The 21,710-nt window shown below is 37.4% G+C and overlaps 1 protein-coding gene across 2 annotated transcripts; it reads left to right on the plus strand.

The window, feature by feature from the left end:
- Positions 1 to 2,269: 2,269 nt before the first annotated feature.
- Positions 2,270 to 12,854, plus strand: LOC104900952 (leucine--tRNA ligase, chloroplastic/mitochondrial). Of its 2 annotated transcripts, XM_010688490.3 has the most exons (20): positions 2,270 to 2,782; positions 5,258 to 5,402; positions 5,498 to 5,554; positions 5,784 to 5,903; positions 5,987 to 6,091; positions 6,213 to 6,436; positions 6,517 to 6,583; positions 6,666 to 6,820; positions 7,062 to 7,326; positions 7,458 to 7,652; positions 8,199 to 8,278; positions 8,563 to 8,625; positions 9,682 to 9,763; positions 9,907 to 9,984; positions 10,345 to 10,446; positions 10,550 to 10,722; positions 10,843 to 11,020; positions 11,249 to 11,326; positions 11,661 to 11,792; positions 12,157 to 12,854. In XM_010688490.3, exons 1-20 carry the CDS (start codon positions 2,355 to 2,357, stop codon positions 12,397 to 12,399), a joined length of 2,970 nt encoding a protein of 989 aa, XP_010686792.1. In that variant the 5' UTR covers positions 2,270 to 2,354; the 3' UTR covers positions 12,400 to 12,854. The 2 variants fall into 2 exon arrangements, with proteins under 2 accessions (XP_010686792.1, XP_057246999.1); XM_057391016.1 differs by lacking the exon at positions 9,907 to 9,984.
- Positions 12,855 to 21,710: the final 8,856 nt, after the last annotated feature.

Raw genomic sequence — 21,710 nt, forward strand, 5'->3', positions numbered from 1 at the left:
CAGAGTACCTTTTGTTCTATGAATGCCTTGGGAAGCTTGCTACGATATAGTTGCCAAAAACACAATGCTCACAAAACTCAAGATTTGTGACCTTATGGCTACACAGAAGATATGCCTTGGAGAGGATTTGGATCCCTCTCTCACTCATATCCCAAGTTTCATGTGTCATAGCTTAGTCATATCCTCCTTCCAAATTTCTAGATGAAGCAACAGCAGCTGAACCTGAGAGAGTAGAACCCTGCAAATCATACAAGGTACCACACTTGACCCCCTTCAACACATCCTTTGAACCCTTTCAGACATACATAACACCACGCTCACCTCTGAAAGTGAACCCCTTACTGTCTAACAGACTAAGTGAAATTATATTCTTGGTCATCTGTGGAACATGCCTGACATTATTCAAAGTTTAGAATGTACCATCATGTGTCCGTATCTTAATAGAGCCTATTCCAACTGTCTTATAGACTGCACTAGCTATTAGCCATTGAAATATTACCTCCAACTACCTCCTCATAAGTTGTGAACCACTCCTTACGAGGACTCATATGATACGATGCTCCAGAAAAAAAGAACCAACACATCATTACAATATGTTTGTTCATTAGCAACTAAAGCAAGATCATCCTCATAATTCGAATTTTCTGTTGTAACAGCAGCAGAACCAGACCCAGATTTATTTTCCTGATTCTCCTTTTTTTTTTAGGAAACTCCTTTTTTCCAAAGCCCCTTCTCCTTACAGTAATTACATATATCATTAGGTTTAGGACCCCTCTTGGAATTTTCGGATTTCTTGAAATTCTTTTTCCCAAAATTCACACGCCCCTTACTATTATTGACCATTAACCCAGTGGCCTGAATATCTGTACCTGTATTACCAGATGCCTTATGACGCAATTCCCCAGTATGTAGAGATAACAATGAAAGATTGCACAAAATTTTCATAGGACAAAGGTAAAGAAACAAGCAGAATCAAAGCAGCATTCTCATCCTCCACCTTAACATCAATATTACGCAGTTCTAACAATATTGCATTTAATTGATCTATGTGATCTCTAAGAGGTGTACCTTCACTCATACGCAGACTAAACATACGTTGCCTCAAAAGCAACTTGTTGGTTAGAGATTTGTCATATACACACTCTCTAATTTCAACCACAAATCAGATGAGGTTTCCTCCTTCGCGACTTCAGTGATTATGTCGTCATCCAAACACAACATAATCGTTAAATGTGCCTTCTCCTCCAGAACGGTCATCTCAGCGGTAACTGAATATGTTGGCTTCTTTGTCAACGGTGCCCACAACCCTGTTGCTGCCCGCATCTTGATTTATCACATACTGAAACTGTTTCTCTTAGTAAATTTATTAATTTTCACATTCATCCCATACATCTTTCTCACTCAGATTGAACACAAAGTTCCTGTTACCAATTTGTTATAACGGATGTGAGGAAGAACAAATAATGAATGCAGGCCCTCATTTTCCGTATGGAAATTGAACTGCGAGCAAATAAACAACACACAGATTTTTGTGGTTCACTGACGGAGTGTTGGCTACGTCCACAGGTAGAGAGAGAGAATAGTTTTATTGAGATGAGGAAAATCAAAATACAAATGTGATTAATGACTAATTCATAGTATAAACGAATTAGGTTTAAAACCTATTTATACCCCCGTTTAGAAAAATACGTTTCCGCGACAAAAAGCCCACCGCCCAATCGGGCGACCTATTTTCCAAGCACCACGAGCCCGACCGGGCGACCATCGCCCTTTCATAATTTGGTAACGACGCCCGATTGGGCTGGGCGTACCCTTCGATCTCATCGGGCGACCTACTTTTATCCCCTTGTTGAGACGATTGACCTCCCCAGGTCGGGCGAGCCGACAAAACACCGATTTGACGAGATTCAAGGCACAATTTTCTGCAATTAGAGTGCTATAAATTTCAAAATATATACATAGAATTTAAAACAATTTACAATCATCATACTAGTACTTTATAAACTGATTGGGCTACGAATTATGCAAAGGTTAATGACTTAGGCTTCGTTCTTTTGGATTGAGATAAATTGAAATTAATTGAAGTGAGGGAAACTGAACTGAAGTGAAAGAAAGTGGAATGCAGAGAGTAATTGAACTGAAATGAACCAAAAATAAGTCAAAACAAGTAAACAACAAGCCTTAGGGTTCATGTCAAAGTCCCAAACTCCCTCCTCCCAAGCCCAATGGATGGAAGAGAAAACGATTTAAGTTAAAGCCCGTCAACAAAAACAAACTATCCATAAAAACAACATTATCTTCTTTCTTTCAAACTCCACCCTTCTTCTCCCTCCTTAAACCTTCTTCACCCAAAAATGGAGACAAATCTTCGACTACCTCTGCAAATTAATCACATTAAACCCTCAATTTTGAAATACCCACCATTTTTTTCTCCTCAAAATCAAATCTTTATACGACCCACTTTCAATTCTTCATCAAATTTCTGTTCTTGTAGTAGTAATTGTGTTAGAATTGCAAAAACTGGTACCTTGAAACCCAGAATAAATGGTAAGATTAGAAGCAGTATTAGAAGAAGAGCAAGTGAAATTAATGGAGAATTAGGTAAAGTAGAGGATATTGAGGAAGAGAAGAATGTGCAACAAGTTAAAAGGGCATACCCATATCATGAAATTGAGCCCAAATGGCAAAAGTATTGGGATGATAATAAAACATTTAGGACCCCAGATGATGTTGATACTTCTAAGCCTAAGTTTTATGTTCTTGATATGTTTCCATACCCCAGGTTCCTCTCTTCTTCTCTTCTTATTATTGATATTTCATGATTTTTTTTGTAGTTTGAAACTCTAAAATTCTTTTGCAACTGCATTGATCATGTTCATTCTTCTAGTATAGATTGTTTAGACTTTAGAGGTTGTGGAATGAGATCATTGAGATGGGTTGAGCTTTGAATTTCATCTAAATTTTTCTGTTGTATATAGAAGTACTTCCTCCGTTTATTAGTTGCAAATTTTTCTATCACTGAAAGTTACATAAAGTCGATGTATTTTCTTTCAATGGATAAGAAGTTGGTTTTCTTTATGAAGTATATATGAATATAGGATTTGATAGAATGATAGATGAGAAATATCAACCATAGTTGACACAGGCATTATTTACGTAACTGGAGATATAGAAGGAGATTTAGGAATATATGCAAAATCTGCCTTGCAGGTTATAATTAGCTTTTTCATATTGTCATGTCTCACTCTAGCCAATTTTTATTGAGATAAACTCAATAACATCTTGCATATTGAAATTGGTTTTATATATTAGTCAAAAATTTCCGATCAAGGTTAGTATTTGAATAGTGCAAAAGTCAAAGACTTGCAACTAATTAATAGAAGTGTTAGTATTTACTGAAATAAAATCCTTTTTAGGGGGGAGGATAAGACAAGAGTATGCCCTTGACATTATGTATTTTTCACTCTTGGAATGGTGGAGGAAAAAATTAAGAATGGTTGATGGTGATGATATTGCCTAGTGCTACATTTATAGTCAGTTTTAGCTGTTGATTGAGTTCTCCCTGGTAGTGATTAAGAATTTTCCAGTTAAGGTGTAAATTTTAAAGTTACATTAATCAATTGTTCAAATTCGACCAGCTTGTATGTAGCTTCTTTGACTTAAGAAGCCAGGAGTCTAAGACTATGAGGAAATTAGTTGCCCGGATAAATTAAATACTAGCTCCTACTCCTTCCGTTTCCTAAAGTCTTCCCTCTTTCCGTTTAAGTGCGTTTCCAAAAGATCTTCCCTCTTTTACTTTATTCCTTATTTGGAATTTTTTCTCTTTTTTTACCCTCTCATGTCCTTATCATATGGTCCACCATTACATTATTAATTCAATTTTACTCCCTTTTTCTCTCCCACTTTAACCCTTTTTTATTTGTTTATTTATCTCAACCCCTTTCTCTCTCCTACTTTACCCACTCCACACCCCACACAAATGGATCCTCCTTGGTATCTGTAGGAACAGTAACAAGGAAGATCTTTAGGAAACGGAGGGAGTAGATAAAAGAGAGAGTAAGCGAGTGTGAAAGTTTCATTGTTAAGTGTAGTTTGGCTATTGCAATGTAAAATTGAAGGTATACCTATTTTATCAGTACCAAGGAAATTTCTTTTCACATTCTTGCTCGAAGGGGATCAATTTTACTTTGTCCATTCCAAAATAAGTGCATTTGGCGGCCCAATTGATAGATTGTATTAAATCTTATAAGGGTACTTAAGTGAAATTTTGCTAGAAAAGCTTAATGTCAATGTCTATGGTCATGATACTCCTCTAAACATATGATTATCTTCATAACTTACCATTACATGGTAATGGATGGAAATGTAATTCAATGAAGAAAAATTGATGTTTAGGAGTGAACAAACAATACCATGGATGTTATTTTGAAAATTTTCTTACAAAATTACAGTCAAATTTCTAAATGTTGTCTGTATACGTTGCTACCTACCTGGGGTTGTTAAGGTCATGCAACAAATTAAGAAAGTAATAGCTAGCATTGATATGGAACTGACAAGTAATGTTGCACTGATACGGTGATACCTGAATGCGACATATGATAGTGCATGAATATTCTAAATGACAAATAACACAAAATAAGAGCAGTTGATTGAGTGACCAGACTATGCAAAATGGAAACCTAGCTGTTTAAAAAATTTATTTGAAGGGGCTGCTGATTGATGGGGGGTCACAGGGGGAAAAACATATATCTTTATTTAGACTTCCCCTTTCGCCCGTTCAATTTCCAATAGGAAATTTAATTAGGGCGTACCTTTCCTTTTGTTTTGTCCAATTTCTCGTTTGTTTTGGTCTTTTGAACAAAAACAAAGGAACAGTAATTCTGTCAAAAAATTGTGGCTTGTCTTGTTAGTAGATTTCTGTAGCGATACCGGATACTCTCACTTGATCTTTATGTAAAATGCATACTTTCACATTTGAAATGGCAAAATTTCTGTGCTTATTATACACCTTATAAGAAGAAAACAACTGATGCCACTTGTAATTCAGACCTTATAAGTTTTGCTATGTCAGTAGTGTTGTTAGGCAGTAAGCTATGTTCTCTGCTTTGCCTGTCTGCCTCCTGTTTGAACCTGTCTCGTGCAAAAAGTTTCCTTAGACCAAGATAATTTCTTGTCTTTTAGTTGTGTAACTATGCATCTAATGTGATATCGTTGCATCTGGGTTTTCTGCCTGAATTTTATGGTAATATTTTTACAGTGGAGCTGGGTTACATGTTGGTCATCCACTCGGATATACAGCAACCGATATTCTTGCTAGATTCAAAAGGATGCAGGGTTTCAATGTTCTGCACCCAATGGGATGGGATGCTTTTGGGTTGCCAGCAGAGCAGTATGCTATTGATGTATGTTATTTTGATCTTAGTACATGGGTCATCTAATATTTGTTCACATTGCCTTTTATCCCAACCCATTGGTCATCAGCTTAAATGCGTGACAGACAGGTACCCACCCTAAAGTCACAACTATGAGGAACATTGGACGATTTCGATCACAGGTCAGTTACTTTCGGTATTATTGATGTCGTTGTGTGATTTCCATCTGTTAATTGCTTCAGATTAGAGCAATTGGTGCTCGTCATGTTAACATCAATGTTTCCATGCCTAGCGTTGCAAACTTCTATACAATAGTCTAAGTGTCAAGGATATATTTTTGAGGTGATATGAATTATCTTTAGCTCTGTATGATTCTTCCTCCATTAAATCTTGCTAGTTGGTGCTTCTTAGCTTAAATCGTTGGGCTTCTCATACGATTGGGATCGTGAAATTTCTACAACAGAACCAGAATATTATAGATGGACACAATGGATATTTCTTCAGCTTTTGAAAAGGGGATTGGCTTATCAGGTCAGCAATACACCACAATGTGATTTATAATCATAATTCATCTGTCATCTGTTCGATGTTAATGTGATAACTACGGTCCACAGGCAGAAGTTCCGGTAAACTGGTGCCCTGCTCTGGGTACGGTTTTGGCGAATGAGGAGGTTGTAGACGGTGTTAGTGAACGTGGGGGTCATCCAGTGATAAGAAAGGTATATTGGAATATACTTTCTACTATGCTGTGTTTTCCTTGTGCGTACTTCTTATGTTTGTCTTACTTCTATTTCTTTTGAATGTTTTCATAATTTCAGTATCATTGTTTATTACAAGCAGCCAATGAGGCAGTGGATGCTTAGGATCACTGAGTATGCAGATCGCCTTCTTGAGGATCTGGAAGAGCTTGACTGGCCTGAAAGTCTAAAAGATATGCAAAGGAACTGGATAGGGAGGTCAGAAGGGGCTGAGCTGGAATTTCCGGTGCTTGATGTCGATGGGTTAGAAAGAGGGGTTAAAATTACTGTTTATACAACGAGGCCTGATACTATTTTTGGAGCTACGTATGTATCTTGCAGTTACTTGGCAGTGTTCATATGATATACTGCAGGGTTTATCTTCATTGGTTGATATTTATTTGCAGCTATCTTGTGCTGGCACCGGAGCATCCCTTGTTGGAATCACTAGTATCTACAGACCAAGCAAAATATGTATATCTATTCTACTTCACCATCTGAATGATATATATTTATTTTCCTTTCTAAAGTTTGAGCAGTACTGTTCTGAAACTAGGTTGAGGATTACAAAGAACTCGCCTCACGAAAGAGTGACCTTGAGAGGACTGAGCTGCAAAAAGAAAAATCTGGAGTCTTTACTGGTTGTTATGCAAAGAACCCCGCTGATGGAGTGGCTGTTCCTATATGGGTGGCAGATTATGTCCTAGGCAGGTGTGAGTCAGTTTTCCTTTGATTGTAGTGTCTAGGAGTGTGTATATATATATATATGTGTATATATATATATATATATATATATATATATATATATATATATATTATACACACAAACACACAATCTTTTATACTATAATTTTAATATTTTCCCATCTTGTTGTGCTGATGTCAGTTTCATAGGAAATTTTGTTATATCTGCATGTGAATCTGTTGATAATTAATTTTGTTTTTTATGCAGCTACGGAACTGGAGCTATAATGGCCGTACCTGCGCATGATACACGTGACCATGAATTTGCTACAAAGTATGATATTCCAATTCATTGGGTTGTGAAACCTGATGATGAAGATGGCAGCAATGTGGGAAAGGCCTATCTTGGCGATGGTGTTATCATGAACTCATCTAGTTCAACAACAGGGCTTGATATCAATGACTTATCTAGCAAAGAAGCCAAATCTAAAGTAATTTTGTGGGCTGAGGAAACTGGGAACGGAAAGAAAAAAGTATGTCTTCTTTTCTTCAAGTTCATAACTGTGACTTATATATGCATAAGTACAAAACAGGTGGCACCAGTTGAGAAAAAGACAATATAGACATCTTAAAAGTTTATTGGTTACTGGCTCTTGTGTTTCAGGTCAATTTTAAGTTAAGGGACTGGCTTTTCGCTAGGCAACGGTATTGGGGGGAACCTATACCTGTCGTCTTTTTGGATGATACTGGCAAGAGCGTTCCTCTTCCTGAAACTGAATTACCTCTGACACTTCCTGAGTTGGATGATTTTTCTCCAACTGGGACGGGTGAACCTCCATTAGCTAAATCAGTGTCATGGGTATGTTCACTTGCCTCTTTATAGTTGATCATACGATTGCCTATCTTTAAGCTCTCTGGTTTGCATTTGATATGAATGTGTTGTCTGTTTCTTTGGATTTGCACGTCCAGGCTTTTATCTCTCTCCCTTCGTGACATTTGATAACATCTTGGCATTGAATTTTAAAGAACAATTTGGGCATTATCTCTGCATAAGGTGATAAGTAACTTGGGAGAGTTTTATCACATCTGTTGATCTGATTGTTTTCTTTGAATTCTGCGGAATATTAAAACAACTACGGAAATATGCAGAAGTGCAGGACTTTAAAGATCACTAACTTTCACTTGTTTTGTGGTTTAATGTAGAAAACTATTGAAAAATGCAGTTTTATATATACCTTGTTTGGTTTGTTTAGCGAGGAAAAGTATTGAAATTGTACGTAAAATTACAACAATATTTTAGATTTCCTCAGTATATCCCATTTTTCCTTTGATTTTGAAAGGAAAGCTACAGAAATATTATGGACCAAATATATCTAGAAGATTTCATATTTTATTTGGTTTATAGGTACAAACGGTGGACCCATTATCAGGAAAGTCAGCTAGTAGAGAAACAAACACCATGCCTCAGTGGGCTGGCTCGTGTTGGTAACGTCTTTATTTTTGCACTCAATTTTATCATTTTATGTACCTCTCTTGTTTGGTTGACATTTATAGTACTTTCTAGAGATAAATGGACTTTCAGTTGTAGCATATGTTTTTATAGGTTGGTTTTTCTTTGCTTTCAGTAGGTCTTTTTGTTTGTTCACTTGTTGCACATTTAATGGTAGTACACGATTATACAACTGCTATAAAAGGTTCATCTGTATTTGATAGATTATACATTTAATGGTAGTACATGAAAACCGTATAATTATTTGTACTGTGTACAGGTACTATTTGAGATTTATGGATCCAAGAAATTCAAAGGAATTGGTCAACAAAGAAAAAGAAAGGTCAGGTGCTTATACAATAGTACAATATTTTCAAGGGCTTTTTGTCAGAAAGTACCTTATAGATTACGTTTTTTGTGTGAAAGAACCTTATAAAAAAAATGTTGTAAAAGACCCCTTATAGAAGGTTTTTTGTTGTGAAATGACACCTTTTGCCGGATTTTGGGAGCTGACCAAACTTTTCGGCGTTGACTGGGTTACGTGCCTTGCATGTGATTATTAAACCCTCCCAAACTCCCTAATTTGAACCAGTTAACTAATTTTTCCCCAACTCTCCCCCAAATTGGCCTGATTCTCTATTCTTCGTTCTCTTCACCTCCATAACTCTCCATTTCCCATTCTCACTCTTCTCTTCTTCTCCCTCTACTCCCTCTCGTCTGTAGTTTGGTATACATTGCTATAGCTAGGATCAGCGGGAACAGCAACCATCCTCTGTGATGGTTGAATGAATGGCGATATTAGGGTTCATGCTTAAATGGTTCAGGAGGAGCTATTATCATTTGTACTGTAGGTATAAATTGTTAGTTCATTAAATTTGGGGAACTATCATGATACTGTGGATACATGAACATGGGTTTTGGAGCTCCCAAGACTTAGGGGATTTGCAAATGGTTGCTGCAAATCATATCCCAGATGTTGTTGCTGCCCCATGTAAGAAAGGAAAATGGAGATTCAAGGAGGAGCAGAGGGAGAGAAGAGAGTGATGGTTTTGGGGGGGGGGGGGGGGAGGATTTGGGAAAATCTGATAATGAAGGTCAGAACTAGGGATTTGGTATTGGTTTAATGATCACGTGTACGTCACGCGACTAAGTCAATGCCATAGGCTTTGGTTAACTTCCAAAATCCGGCAAGAGGTGCTGTTTCCCAACAAAAAAACTTTTATAAGGTATTTTTCGACAACATTTTTTTATAAAGTACTTTTCACAAAAACGTATTATATAAAGGTGCTTTCTGACAGAAAACCTATTTTCAATTATCTTTTATATTAAGATGTTGTTCATGTTCTAGATTACATGAAAATATGCTGTGACTTACCTTTTGGCAGATATCGTCATGCAGGTATTGGAGCCCAGTTGATGTATATGTTGGTGGTGCTGAGCATGCAGTCCTACACTTACTTTATGCGAGGTTTTGGCACAAGGTTTTTTCTTTATCTGAATTTATGCTTTGCTAATTCAAGACATTTTAGTTGAAGGAGTCTTGAGAATTCAGTTTTAGATTTCATTATGTATTTTTTGAGTCCTTATGTCTGGTTGCAACAATTCTTTTTCCTTTCCTTTTCAGGTTCTCTATGATATTGGTGTTGTATCAACAAAAGAACCATTCAAGTGTGTCATAAACCAGGGGATAATTTTGGGGGAAGTAAGTGGCTTTAGTGATTAAACAACACTGTCGTTTGGTTAACCGTAGGATGTAACATTTCTCACGAAGAAGTAACTCTTCTGGAGCTCCATATCTTTGAAAGTGCCAAAAAAAAATGAGTTGAATATTGGAGTAGAACTTCTTGTTAGAAGTTCCACTTACCAATGAGAAAGTAGGTAAACAACTTCCTCCACTAGACGGAAGGTAGAAACTTTCCCAGGAAGTTGTACTCGCTAATTTTATTAACCAAAAAACATCAGTGTTTTCCATTTTTCAGGAACTTCGAAATTTATATTAACCAACAACCAGTACATAATGTTGATCCAGCGTTTTACTAGTTTTCTTCTGTCTATTTTCCAGGTTCAGTATATAGCACTAAGAGACACAAATGGAAATTATGTATCTGCAGATTCCACAACTATGCTGGGTGAGCTTAATCAAGAACAAGTTTCTGAGGAGAAAGTATGTTTCCTTTCTCATAGGCCTTATTCATCCTTTACCAGTTCTTTTTGGGATTTGATATCTCCAAATATCAGACTGATATAAACTCATTACCTGGGTGAAGGTAATGAAATCAGGAGAATTCTTTGTATTAAAAGAGAATCCAACCATTCGCTTGATTGCTCGGGCATTTAAAATGAGTAAAAGCAAGGGCAACGTCGTCAATCCTGATGATGTGGTTGCTGAATATGGAGCTGACTCACTTCGCTTGTATGAGATGTTCATGGGACCATTGAGGTTGGTTGCAGTCACCAAGTTGATTTAGGCTCTTCTTTTTAACTGTGTTCCATCTGCTTTTTATGTTAGAGTTTGAATTTATTCACAATAGAGACCATCTAATATATCTTGGGCTCACAGAGACTCAAAACCATGGAATACCAGTGGAATCGAAGGTGTTCATCGGTTTCTGGGGAGAGTATGGAGACTAATTGTGGGCTCACCTCTACTTGATGGTTCATTTAGAGATGGAACAGTTGCTGTTGATAGAGATCCCACTATAGAACAACTTCGTTCGCTTCATAAATGCATTGAAAAGGTCGAATGTTCTTAGATCACTATTTCTGTCGTACTTTTGGCTTTATAAGTATGTAAAAGTGGACGACGAACATAGTAGTATATGTTTACTTTTGGTGGAGAAGTGCAAGAAGTCGGGTAGAAAAGACAAATGGAATACCCCTTCTGTCTCTCCCTATATCCCATCTTAAAGTTAAAATTTGTATTTTCGTAGGAATAAAATGCTGACATTTGATTGAATGTCGTGTAGGTCACAGAGGAAATTGAAGGAACTCGGTTTAACACTGGTATCTCAGCAATGATGGAGTTTATAAATGCAGCATATAAGGTTTTGACCTCTTCACTCTTCTTGCTCATCTCTTCTGAACATATATTTTGTTATCACCCTTTGGTGATATAACTCTGAGATCCACCTGAGGACTTTGATGCCATTGGTTTCTGTGACAAGTAAATACTATCTTTCTTATTGGTTCTCTTATCTAATTAATATGTCTTATGTGAAGTTTAATCTAATGTCAAACAGAATTATCACATTTCTCTTTTCTGCTCATCATTGATATGTTCTTCATTTGCTTGATTACACTTGATTTAAAATTTCCTGATCTTGTCAAAAAAATAATAATCTGATTTTACTGCCTTTTTCATGGCTGATACTTTCATAGTGGGACCGACATCCAAGGTCAATCTTTGAAGCGTTTGTTCTGCTGCTATCACCATATGCACCTCATATGGCCGAGGAGCTTTGGCTCCGCCTAGGAAACTCTTATTCACTTGCATATGAGCCTTTCCCAAAGGTAAGATTCAAGTGTTTCCCTTTTTCTTTGTCTCCAAAATCATATACTCCCTTCGCCTAATGTCACATTGTCTCCACATCTCATAATTCCGGATGATGGCATAATGATCTGTCCTATTCTTTGTAGCAACTATCATACATGACTTGCATTTTGCATGGTGCATTTTACCTTGTTTGTTCATGATATGAGCACATTTCTCCGTATATGGTACTTTCCCAAGTAAATACTTCGTGAAAATTCATTTTTGTTCTGGAAATATAACTTTTTTGCTTCGCAGTTTGGACTTTTTCAAGACCATAAAAATACTAGTTTTGAACAGATTTTAGTTCATCCGTATTCTTACAGTTGGAAATTCTGGTTTCAGGCCGATCCGGCATATTTGAAGGACTCCAAAATAGTCCTTCCTGTTCAGGTTAATGGAAAGACTCGAGGAACCATTCAAGTAGAAGAAACATGCAGCGAAGATGAAGCTTTCAGAATAGCGTCTACTGATGAAAAGCTATCAAAGTATATAGATGGCAAAACCATCAAAAAGAAAATCTTCGTGGCCGGTAAGATCTTGAATGTGATCGTTGCTCCTGAAAACGTCAAAGTAGGTCAGCGGTGATAACCTTTCCTGGGTCATATATGCATTTGTTGAAAGTTCCTCTTTTGGGAGCAGATGAACATCACATTCCAGAATAAATGAATTCTGCAGCCTAGATCAGTATATCACACTATCACAGGAGTACAGTATGGAACATGAAGAATTGGTAGACGAACTGTCCGAAATCTTTGTATCTTTTATCATGGATCTGGTAAGACAATTTCTGCTTCCTCTTTTTCTGGATAAAAGAATTTTGCATTCGATGTTTTCTCCAAAAGCATCTCCTAGAAACTTATGTTCTCTTGTATCTTCATTCTTTTACGTATATTATTTATGTGCTATTTTATTCAGGACTAAACTGCTGTAATATTTTAGAGGGAAGTTTCCGATGGTAGCCTCTAATTTTTGGCAAATTCTTAATGGTAAACCAAAATTTTTGTTGATTATCGAAAATAATCCGATACTATTTCATATTATTAATCTGTGACATTAATGACTAATGAGTGTTTAGCGGTAAAAACTTCCATTAAGTCTAATTACTTGACTAACCAATCTTGGGAGATAATCATGCCCCACTTTGATTCGAAAAGCTAACCTCTAATTTTCTCTAATTTCCTTCCTGATTTGATAATTCACTTCCAATTGTGCTTAATTCTTCCCTTCTGATTTTATGGTTTTCTTCTAGATTCATCCAAAACTCAATCTCTTTTCAATTGTGCTTTGAAACGTACCAATTTGAGTGAGTTTTTTTTGGAGGTTGTGGTTTTGCTTGCAAGCCTTGTGGTGTATTGAAGGAAATTGGGTGAAATTGTTCATCGTTTTGGTTGAATTGTTCATTAATCATCATAAGTATCATTTTTGGGTAATCAATTTCATCTTAAAACCCATGTATCTATCTATACTGATATATTAGAAAGCCTTCCTAAATAAGGAACTGTCCCACGTGGCATTAGCTGCTGTGCTTTAGAGTTTTACTTCATGTACCCTACATAGAAAAAAAATTAGAAAATGCATGAAAAAGATTTGATCCCACGACTTTAAGTCACTACGTTAATGACTAATCATTACCAAGTAATGTCTGAAATTAAAATTTTATAGTAAAATATGAATAAATAAAAATTACAATTACTCGGGACATTGTCAGGACTTAAAAACTAGTTTGTGATGAAAATTATCTTGCCCTTATTTCTATGCTATGTTACATTTAATTGTAGTGAAGTACTTGATTATTATGTTTGTTTTTGGTGGTTTTTTTTTTTTGTTTATATAACCAGTAACCTGAGTATTTTTAGAAGTTGTTTGTCTGTGTTTGTTTTCCTAGTCTTCACATGCAGTATGGATAATGTGGTCCTTAGGTTTCAATATAAGAGGAAAGACATTGTTATTATGTTCAAATATATTGATAAAGTTATGCTAAATGATCTCATCTAGGGGTGTTAACGAGCCGAATCGACACCGAACAGGGCTCGGCTCGAGAATGTGAGGGTCCGAGCTCGGTTCGAGCTCGAAAATCTGGGCTCGGCTCGAGTTCGAAAAAAAAAATGCGGCTCGGCTCGAGGCTCGGCTCGAAAGAGTTCGCGAACTATTCGGCTCGAAAAGGCTCGAAAAGGCTCGAAAATATTTAAAGCATATCGAAACTTAACAATTTGGGCACATTTGTTATCTTCAACAATCTCTTAAACTCTAAAATCATCATCCCAATAATCTCAGTGATTACAGTAATGACGAAATTGCAACAAAGTACCAGTTTTGCCCAAAAAAAAAAAAAACTGTTTTTTTCTTAAATTTCAATGTCCTTGATCACATAAGATTTATAATCTCAACAAACACAAATTTTTATTACAAGCTTCAGATTCCATTGCAAATACAACAACAACAATAAAAAGTTTCTATTGCAAATACAACAACAACAATAAGTTCAGCATTTTAAATTCAACCCAGAAGAAAAAAGAAACAATCGGTTTCTTCAGCAACAAAATTATTCAGAATTCAGATTAAATCAAAAAAAAAAAAAAACGAAAACTATGAACTTTACCTATCATCCTGCTCGCCGCCGAAGACGATATTGATCGTCGTCGCAGTGCTGGTCGCCGCCGAAGACGCTGGTCGCCGCCGTCAACTAGACTGGAGATTGGAGATTTAGGGTTTTCGAAAACCCTTGAACAGTAAACGACTGAATGAACGTGACTTGAAGTGCTTAGCTTTTTTTGTTTTTGGTGTTTCAATTGTTTGTTTATTTTAAATTTTAATTGGGCCAAGAAAAAAGCCCTTAGTTTGTATCTTTTAATTGGGCTAAAACTTTTAATTTTGTATATATTTTTAAAGTGGACTTCAAATTGTAATTCAAGTTGGGTTAGAAATTAATGTATAAAAATTTGTACTTTAAAATTTTTCGAACATGTTTGCGAGCTTTCGAGCCGAACTCTACTAGGCTCGGCTTGTCTTGTTAAGGTCGCGAGCCGATCTCGAACTCGAGCCGAGCCCTCTCGAGTCGAGCTTTGACCGAGCCGAGCTCGAACAGTTGCGAGCCACCCTGGCTCATTAACACCCCTAATCTCATCATTGAGTACTGGACCAAAGAAATTAGAACTCCTAAAAACACTACATCGAGGAATATTGTGAGCAGACTATTCACAAGATGTAGCCATCCAGGGTTCGTAGAAAAAGGAGAAAAGGTTTTTTTTTGGACATCGGAAAATCGTGCATTAATTAAAAGAGGAAGTATAGCTTAAAGCTAATACAACCACATCTAGGACAACCAAACGAACTTAAAGAAGCTTTAAGAGCTCTAACAATACAGAGAAACCAAAACCAACAAAAAACGATAAAGAGTCACATGTCACGGAGGACATCGCTAGTCAAAGCTAATGATGGTGGAGTTAAAACTTGGATCGCTGATGAAAGTGGTGAGAGGAACGATTGTCGTTCACGATTCGGACAACGAACAACTAACAGCGAGCGTCGTACCTCGCCGCATCAGCAAGCCCAACAAATTGCTATTGCCTGGGATTATGGGCTCATGATCTGGATGAGAGTCACAGTCCTTTGTGACTTGATACTCTCGCTCGAGAGTATTGCAGGTTTCTCCAATAAGAGGAAGAAACGATGTTGAGTGGGGTGCTGAAAACCACCAGATGCAACTGGTGTGCCGCCTGCAGATTTGATTTTGTCAAGGTAAGAATCAAAAAGATCAATGCCAAGCTAGGGACTAGGGATAGAGCTAAATAAAGTGAGCTCTCGAACACTTCGCCTGTTTGTGAAACCTGAAAACAAAGATCCCAACCATGAAAAACGTGCATCGCCTCGGCCACGCGCACAACACATATTCCAAAAAGACCACAATTTCTACTGTTATGAAACCCCATGCCTTATCCAACCAAGTGACTCCTAACCTTTGAAGAAACATATTGAAAAAACTGATACACATACTAAGAATACTGATAGACAACCTTAAAATTAACCCACTTAGGGTGACTAATAACCAAGGGGAAGGGGAAAGGGAGGCCCGAAATAAACCAGGGGAAGGGGATAGGGAGGCCCGACATAACAAAGGGGGCAAGGGGACAGGGAGGCCCGAAATAAACCAGGGGGAGGGGATAGGGAGGCCCGACATAACAAAGGGGGGAAGGGGACAGGGAGGCCCAACAAGAAAAACCAGGACAGGGGGAAAGGGAAGGGGAGGCCCGGACTCGGCCGAAAACGAGGAAAGAAAAGGATGGGGAAAGCCTACTGCTACAGGGGAACCGGCGCGACGACGGCAGGAGGGGACCTAAGCAATATCACCGACGGGGCAGCGGAAAATCCAACGACAACAGGGGAGGAGAAGAAACCAACGACGACGAGAGGGGGGGAATTGCTAGCGACGACAGGGATGGGGGACACCAGCTAGCCCAGTACTTCGACCACAACTGAAAAAACTAAAAGGAAGAAAGGTAGGCTCGACTGCCCGCGTGAGGAGCCCGTGGTAGCTCACGCGATAGTCGAGCCCGCTAGGTTTTGGGGTTTGCGGCAGGTGAGATTTAGGGTTTGGAGGGAGGAATTTTCAGAGAGAGGAGAGAAGGTTTTATTGTTGTGTTTTTGGAGGCAAATGGATAATTTGTTTTGGAGGGAATGTTTTATAAAGGGGTGTGTATGTGAATTAGGTTAGAAACCCTAAGTTAACCTTGGTTAGTCAAATAACTAGACTTAATGGGGTGTGTATGTGAATTAGGTTAGAAACCCTAAGTTAACCTTGGTTAGTCAAATAACTAGACTTAATGGAAGTTTTAACCACTCAACATTCATTAATGTCACGGTCTAGTAATACTACATCTGTTTACCTATAAGTGCAACTTTTTGATTTTTGCACTATTCACACATCTCTTTTTGACCGTATGTTTTACTAATATATAAAAACAAAAATGATCATATAAAGTGTTGCTGGATTTGTACCAATGAATTATTTCCTAATATTCACTTTTTTATAATTTTTAAAAATACATAATGAGATATATGAGTGGTCAAAGTTGTGCGTTGGCAAGTGTAAAAGTTAAACTATTGCAACTTATTTTTAAAACAGACGTTAGTATAAGATAATATATAATATTTTTTATAATCAACAAAATTTTGGTTTACCATGAAATTTTGCCAAAGTTAGTGGTTACTATTGGGTATCTTCCTATTTTGTATGGTTTAAGCTTGTGATGCTCGGACTCGGATAATACAAATGTCTGACACAGGTACAAATTTGAGTATCGGATTATTGAAAACTCAAATCAAGGACCTAGAGACATGTTTTTAGAAGGATTCGAAATGTATGTATGGATATGGGAGTATGGGACTTGTTAGTTTTTAGGGGGCGTTTGGTTTGGGGGAAACTGAAAAGGGAAAGGGAATAGAACCTCTTGATTCCCTTTTATGTTGTTTGTTTTGGGGTTTACCCCCCCCCCCTTTCCCCTCCTTACCCCCAAATCCCTCTAATTTGATTACCCACACCCCCCAAAGGTTTCAGATTCCCTTTCTTTGACTCACTGTTGACCACCTTCTTGACCATCCAACCACCACCACCAAACCATCACAACCTAACCCAATCATTACCACCACTAGACTCCTCCACCTGCTCAACCAACCACCACCAGAACCGCTTCCTTGACCATCCAGACCACCCACCTGCCGGCGACCCTAATCCGACCACCTATCACACTCCCACAACTACCACCTCCATCCACAAAACCCAACCCATAAAACTCGTAAGAATTCTTACACTAACCCCGAAAATCCGTCCCCACCGAGGAAAACCATCCAAACACCCCCGAAAACTACCCAACCACCCCCCGAAAACATACCATGACCCACCAAAACCACCTCGGCCACCCCCACGAAACCCATATAAACCACCAAAAATCCCACCCCATCAAGTAGATTCGAGGGAGAGAGAAAAATCCACCTAATCTACCACCAAAAAAGTCAATCTAGCCCTACAAACACCACCACACCACTAGACCACAAGAGAGAGGAGAGAGAAAAAGAAAGATCACTTAACGGGAAGGGGGGCAGCCGCGGAGAAGGAAGAGGGGAAGGAGGGTGGTGGCGGAAGAAGTGGGGCGGTGGCGGCGGGAGATGGGGGTGGCGGCGGGAGATGGGGGTGGCAGCATAATAGGAGTTGGGGGTGGTGGCAAGGTGGTTTTAGTTGAAAGATAAAGTGTGGTGGCAATTGTAGAGGGTGGTGAATATTAGATTTCCCTTAGATATTTTATACCAAACAACTTAGTAAATCTAAGGGCGTAGCTTTCCATTCTCCTTGTATCCCTTTCTCAAACCCTTTCCCTTTCTCCTTGGTGAACCAAACGCCCCCTTAGATGTTAAGTATAATTTTAGATTTAAAAATTATTTTCCTGATAAAATTGCCACTTTCGGTAAAAATACTATTCAACTTCTCTAGTAAAAGTTTGTATAGAGCGAGAAAAGTGAAAGATGTTGACTACATGGAAAATACACATATAATAAATGATTACTGACTGACTTACATGCATGACCGTATTGTTATTTAAAAATTAAAGTAGCTAGTAAAAGTTGCCTTCGAATTCCATGTGACTATTGAGTATTTACTATCCCAGTCAAATTAAAGTACTTAATTAATTGGGGGAGAAAGAAAGGTCGGAAAGAGGACAGAAAAGAAAAAACACAACAAGAGAAATAAAAAAAGATGCAGAAACCCTCGACTTCAACCATGGTCTCCAAAGGAAAAAGGAACTGACGAGCCTGTCTTTTCCCTCCCAAGTCTGCCCCGTATTTTGTATTCGCACCCGAGTTGCACCATGTTGACACGGGTACGACTGGGTAGTATGTCGGTTCCGAGCACCATAGATTTAAATTCCGGTTTGTGTTATTGCATTGGAATTCCAGCTCAAAACTCATTTGTAATATGGTAAAATTTGCATCTTTAATGTATGTATCTTTATCTCATTTGCAGTTCTTAATGGTGGATCCATTTTTTGTGGTAAAGGCCAAAGGGAACAATAAGACTCATTTTTAATTTTCCATGTGACATTGATCATGCAGCATTGCATAACATGATGCAACTCTTGATCTTCACTGACAAGATTTACAAATTCTTTCCTATTCTTTGGTAGATTTATGTGCATGGGTTGGAAATTACAAGACCCAGATCCGAAAATTTTCATGTAATCAAACTCAAAAATCCATGATCCTTAATTATAGATATAATCAGTGGCGTATCCAGGAATTACGGGATGGGGGTACGAAATTATCAGAGTGAATTTACGACTAAAAATTCAAATCAAAATACAATGCCAATACTTGAGTTAAAAGACTTTTGTGATTTTCCTCCACCTCTCTTCCAAACAGATTGTAAACTTTTTTTTTTTTTCATCTTCCAAATCTAGTATAAAGTAAACATATTATTAGATATTAATTCCAAAATCCCTTGTTTCAAATTACATTTCACAACACCTCTAATTCCAAATTCAACTAATTTCAATTCACAACCTCTATTTCAATTTCACAATTTCTAATCTCTAATTTCAATTCAAGTAATCTCAATTTCCAGATTTCATAATTGCACAACATTGAAATTTCATTTTCACAAGTTCTTATTTCAATTCAAAATATTAATTCACATCAAAATTCCATTCATCAGTTCACATCTAACATACTTCTAATCATATCTCCAAATTCCATTCAAAAAAATTGAAGTCTTATAAATTAACAGAAATAAAAAATAAAATACCTCAACCAGTAGGGTTTTGCCGTTCTAGGCTTCTGGCGACTGGCGTTCTGGGCTACTGGCGACACCGCACTCCGCAGGCGGCAGTCAGCAGTGTCCGGCGAGCGGCACTCCAGCCGTGATCAGAAAAGTAAAAGGGATATAAACAGATCCCATCCCTAGTCGTCGGATCATCACGACGCAAATACCTCAACAAATCCTTCAAATTATCTAACAAATAAACGAAATTCAGCAAACAATTAAATCAATGAATGACAAAAATCAGCTCCCACAAACAAATTAGGGTTTTTTTGTAAAGCATATTTTTACCTAGGCAAAATTCTTCCTTGATGTAATCAATATTACCCTCTTCATCTTTATCAAAAGAACCGATCCCGGTACAGATTATCGATAAACCTTCAGTGTTTGTTGTTGATTTCAAAGAGGAAAAAGTATGAGGGAGAGGGAAAAATAACGTTATGAATGACAGAGAGCCCAAAGGAGAGAGAAAGAGAGCGACGCGTGAGGAAGAGAGGAATACAGTGTAATTTATTTTTATTTTTTTTACCCTTTTGCTTTTATTTTCTTCAAACAAGTTTTGGGGAATGGGGGTACAGCTGTACCCACTGTACCCCCTGTAAATCCGCCCCTGGATATAATGAATTTAACGGGCCGAGTCCAATCAGTCTTTGACGTTTTTGTTTCTTAATTCTTTTTGTCACTTGTTTTTAGGAGGTTTAATTAGTATTTTGGCCCGGAGGAGTTCTCGGAATAGTTACAATTATCAAATATATTATTATTTATAAATTTCATACGTAATTGATTTTATTAGTTTTTCATGATTTTCTGTCTAGTGCGTAACTGGAAAATGGACATTATGATATGATAAGTTTTTAAAAAAAACTTCAAAAGAATTGGGGATAAAAATAACAATCTGAATGGAATAGGGGCAAGAAAATGTTACCACCTCAATAGAAGTGTTAGAGATCAAAAGGTTTGTCTATGCATTTATAGTTACATATAATTATAAAACTTTATTAGGTTTTATTTTGAAAAATTAAACATTGAAATTGAAAGTGGATTGGAGTTTAAACTCTCACATTTTATTTCAAAGGTCGATCATGAGTTCGATTCCTAGTAACTTACACATTATTAATATTTTTAGATTAGATCATAAACATTTGTATTAGTGAAAGTATTGTCTCAGACCGTCTGACACAATACATTTGGTCGGACCATCGTCATGTTGAAAACTCTCCTATTACTGCTCCTCCCATATCCCATCCACAAAAGAACCAACAATGGCAGCACTAAAAACTCTCCTATTACTGCTCCTCCCACTCCTCGTCCTTGCGACTACCATCTCCATTGTTGCCCCAGCCAACGACACAACCAAAAACGACGACAATTGTCAACGATCTAACACAAAATAAACCACAAATTGATCTTTTTTTTCCGCTACCGAAAGAACTACTTTGTTTCGCCGCCGAGAACCCGACACAGAGAGAGAGTAAGGAGAGAGAAAATGAAATAAATAAAACGGTGTAAAAAAAGAAGCTTTAATCCACAAAGAAATGCAGTATATAAAGCCAGAAAGTAGGTGAAATGAAATCACGGTTGTGCCCTTGATGGATGTTTGTGACTACCATCTCCATTTGGATTATCTTGGTGTTCAACAGAGACAGGATTAGAATGCTTTGCTGCTTGTAATAATCTTATCGCAAAAGCTTCTAATAATATGTATGTTGATCTCCTGTACTTTGTTAGAAGGACGTGGTGGTGTTGAACAACACTAACAAGACTTCTGTTAAGCTGGCAGAAGAGGAATGAAGAAGAAGGAGAGAAAGTAGAGGTTAGTGTTTTGTTTTCTTTTCAGTTGGACTTTGTTTTCTTTCCGTTGGACTTTCTTTTCTTTCAGTTGGACTTTCTTTTCTTTTAGTTAGACTTTGTTTTCTTTCAGTTGGACTTTCTTTTCTTTCAGTTAGACTTTCTTTTCTTTCAGTTGGACCAACTGAAAGAAATAATGGACTAACTGAAACAAAATGAAGACTACCTGAAGAAAAATGTAGACTACCTGAAAAAGAATAAAGACCAACTGAAACCTAAGTAAGTCTAACTGAAGCACAAT

The sequence above is a fragment of the Beta vulgaris genome, chromosome 8 (genome assembly GCF_026745355.1).
Source record: "Beta vulgaris subsp. vulgaris cultivar EL10 chromosome 8, EL10.2, whole genome shotgun sequence".
Classification (NCBI taxonomy): domain Eukaryota; kingdom Viridiplantae; phylum Streptophyta; class Magnoliopsida; order Caryophyllales; family Amaranthaceae; genus Beta; species Beta vulgaris.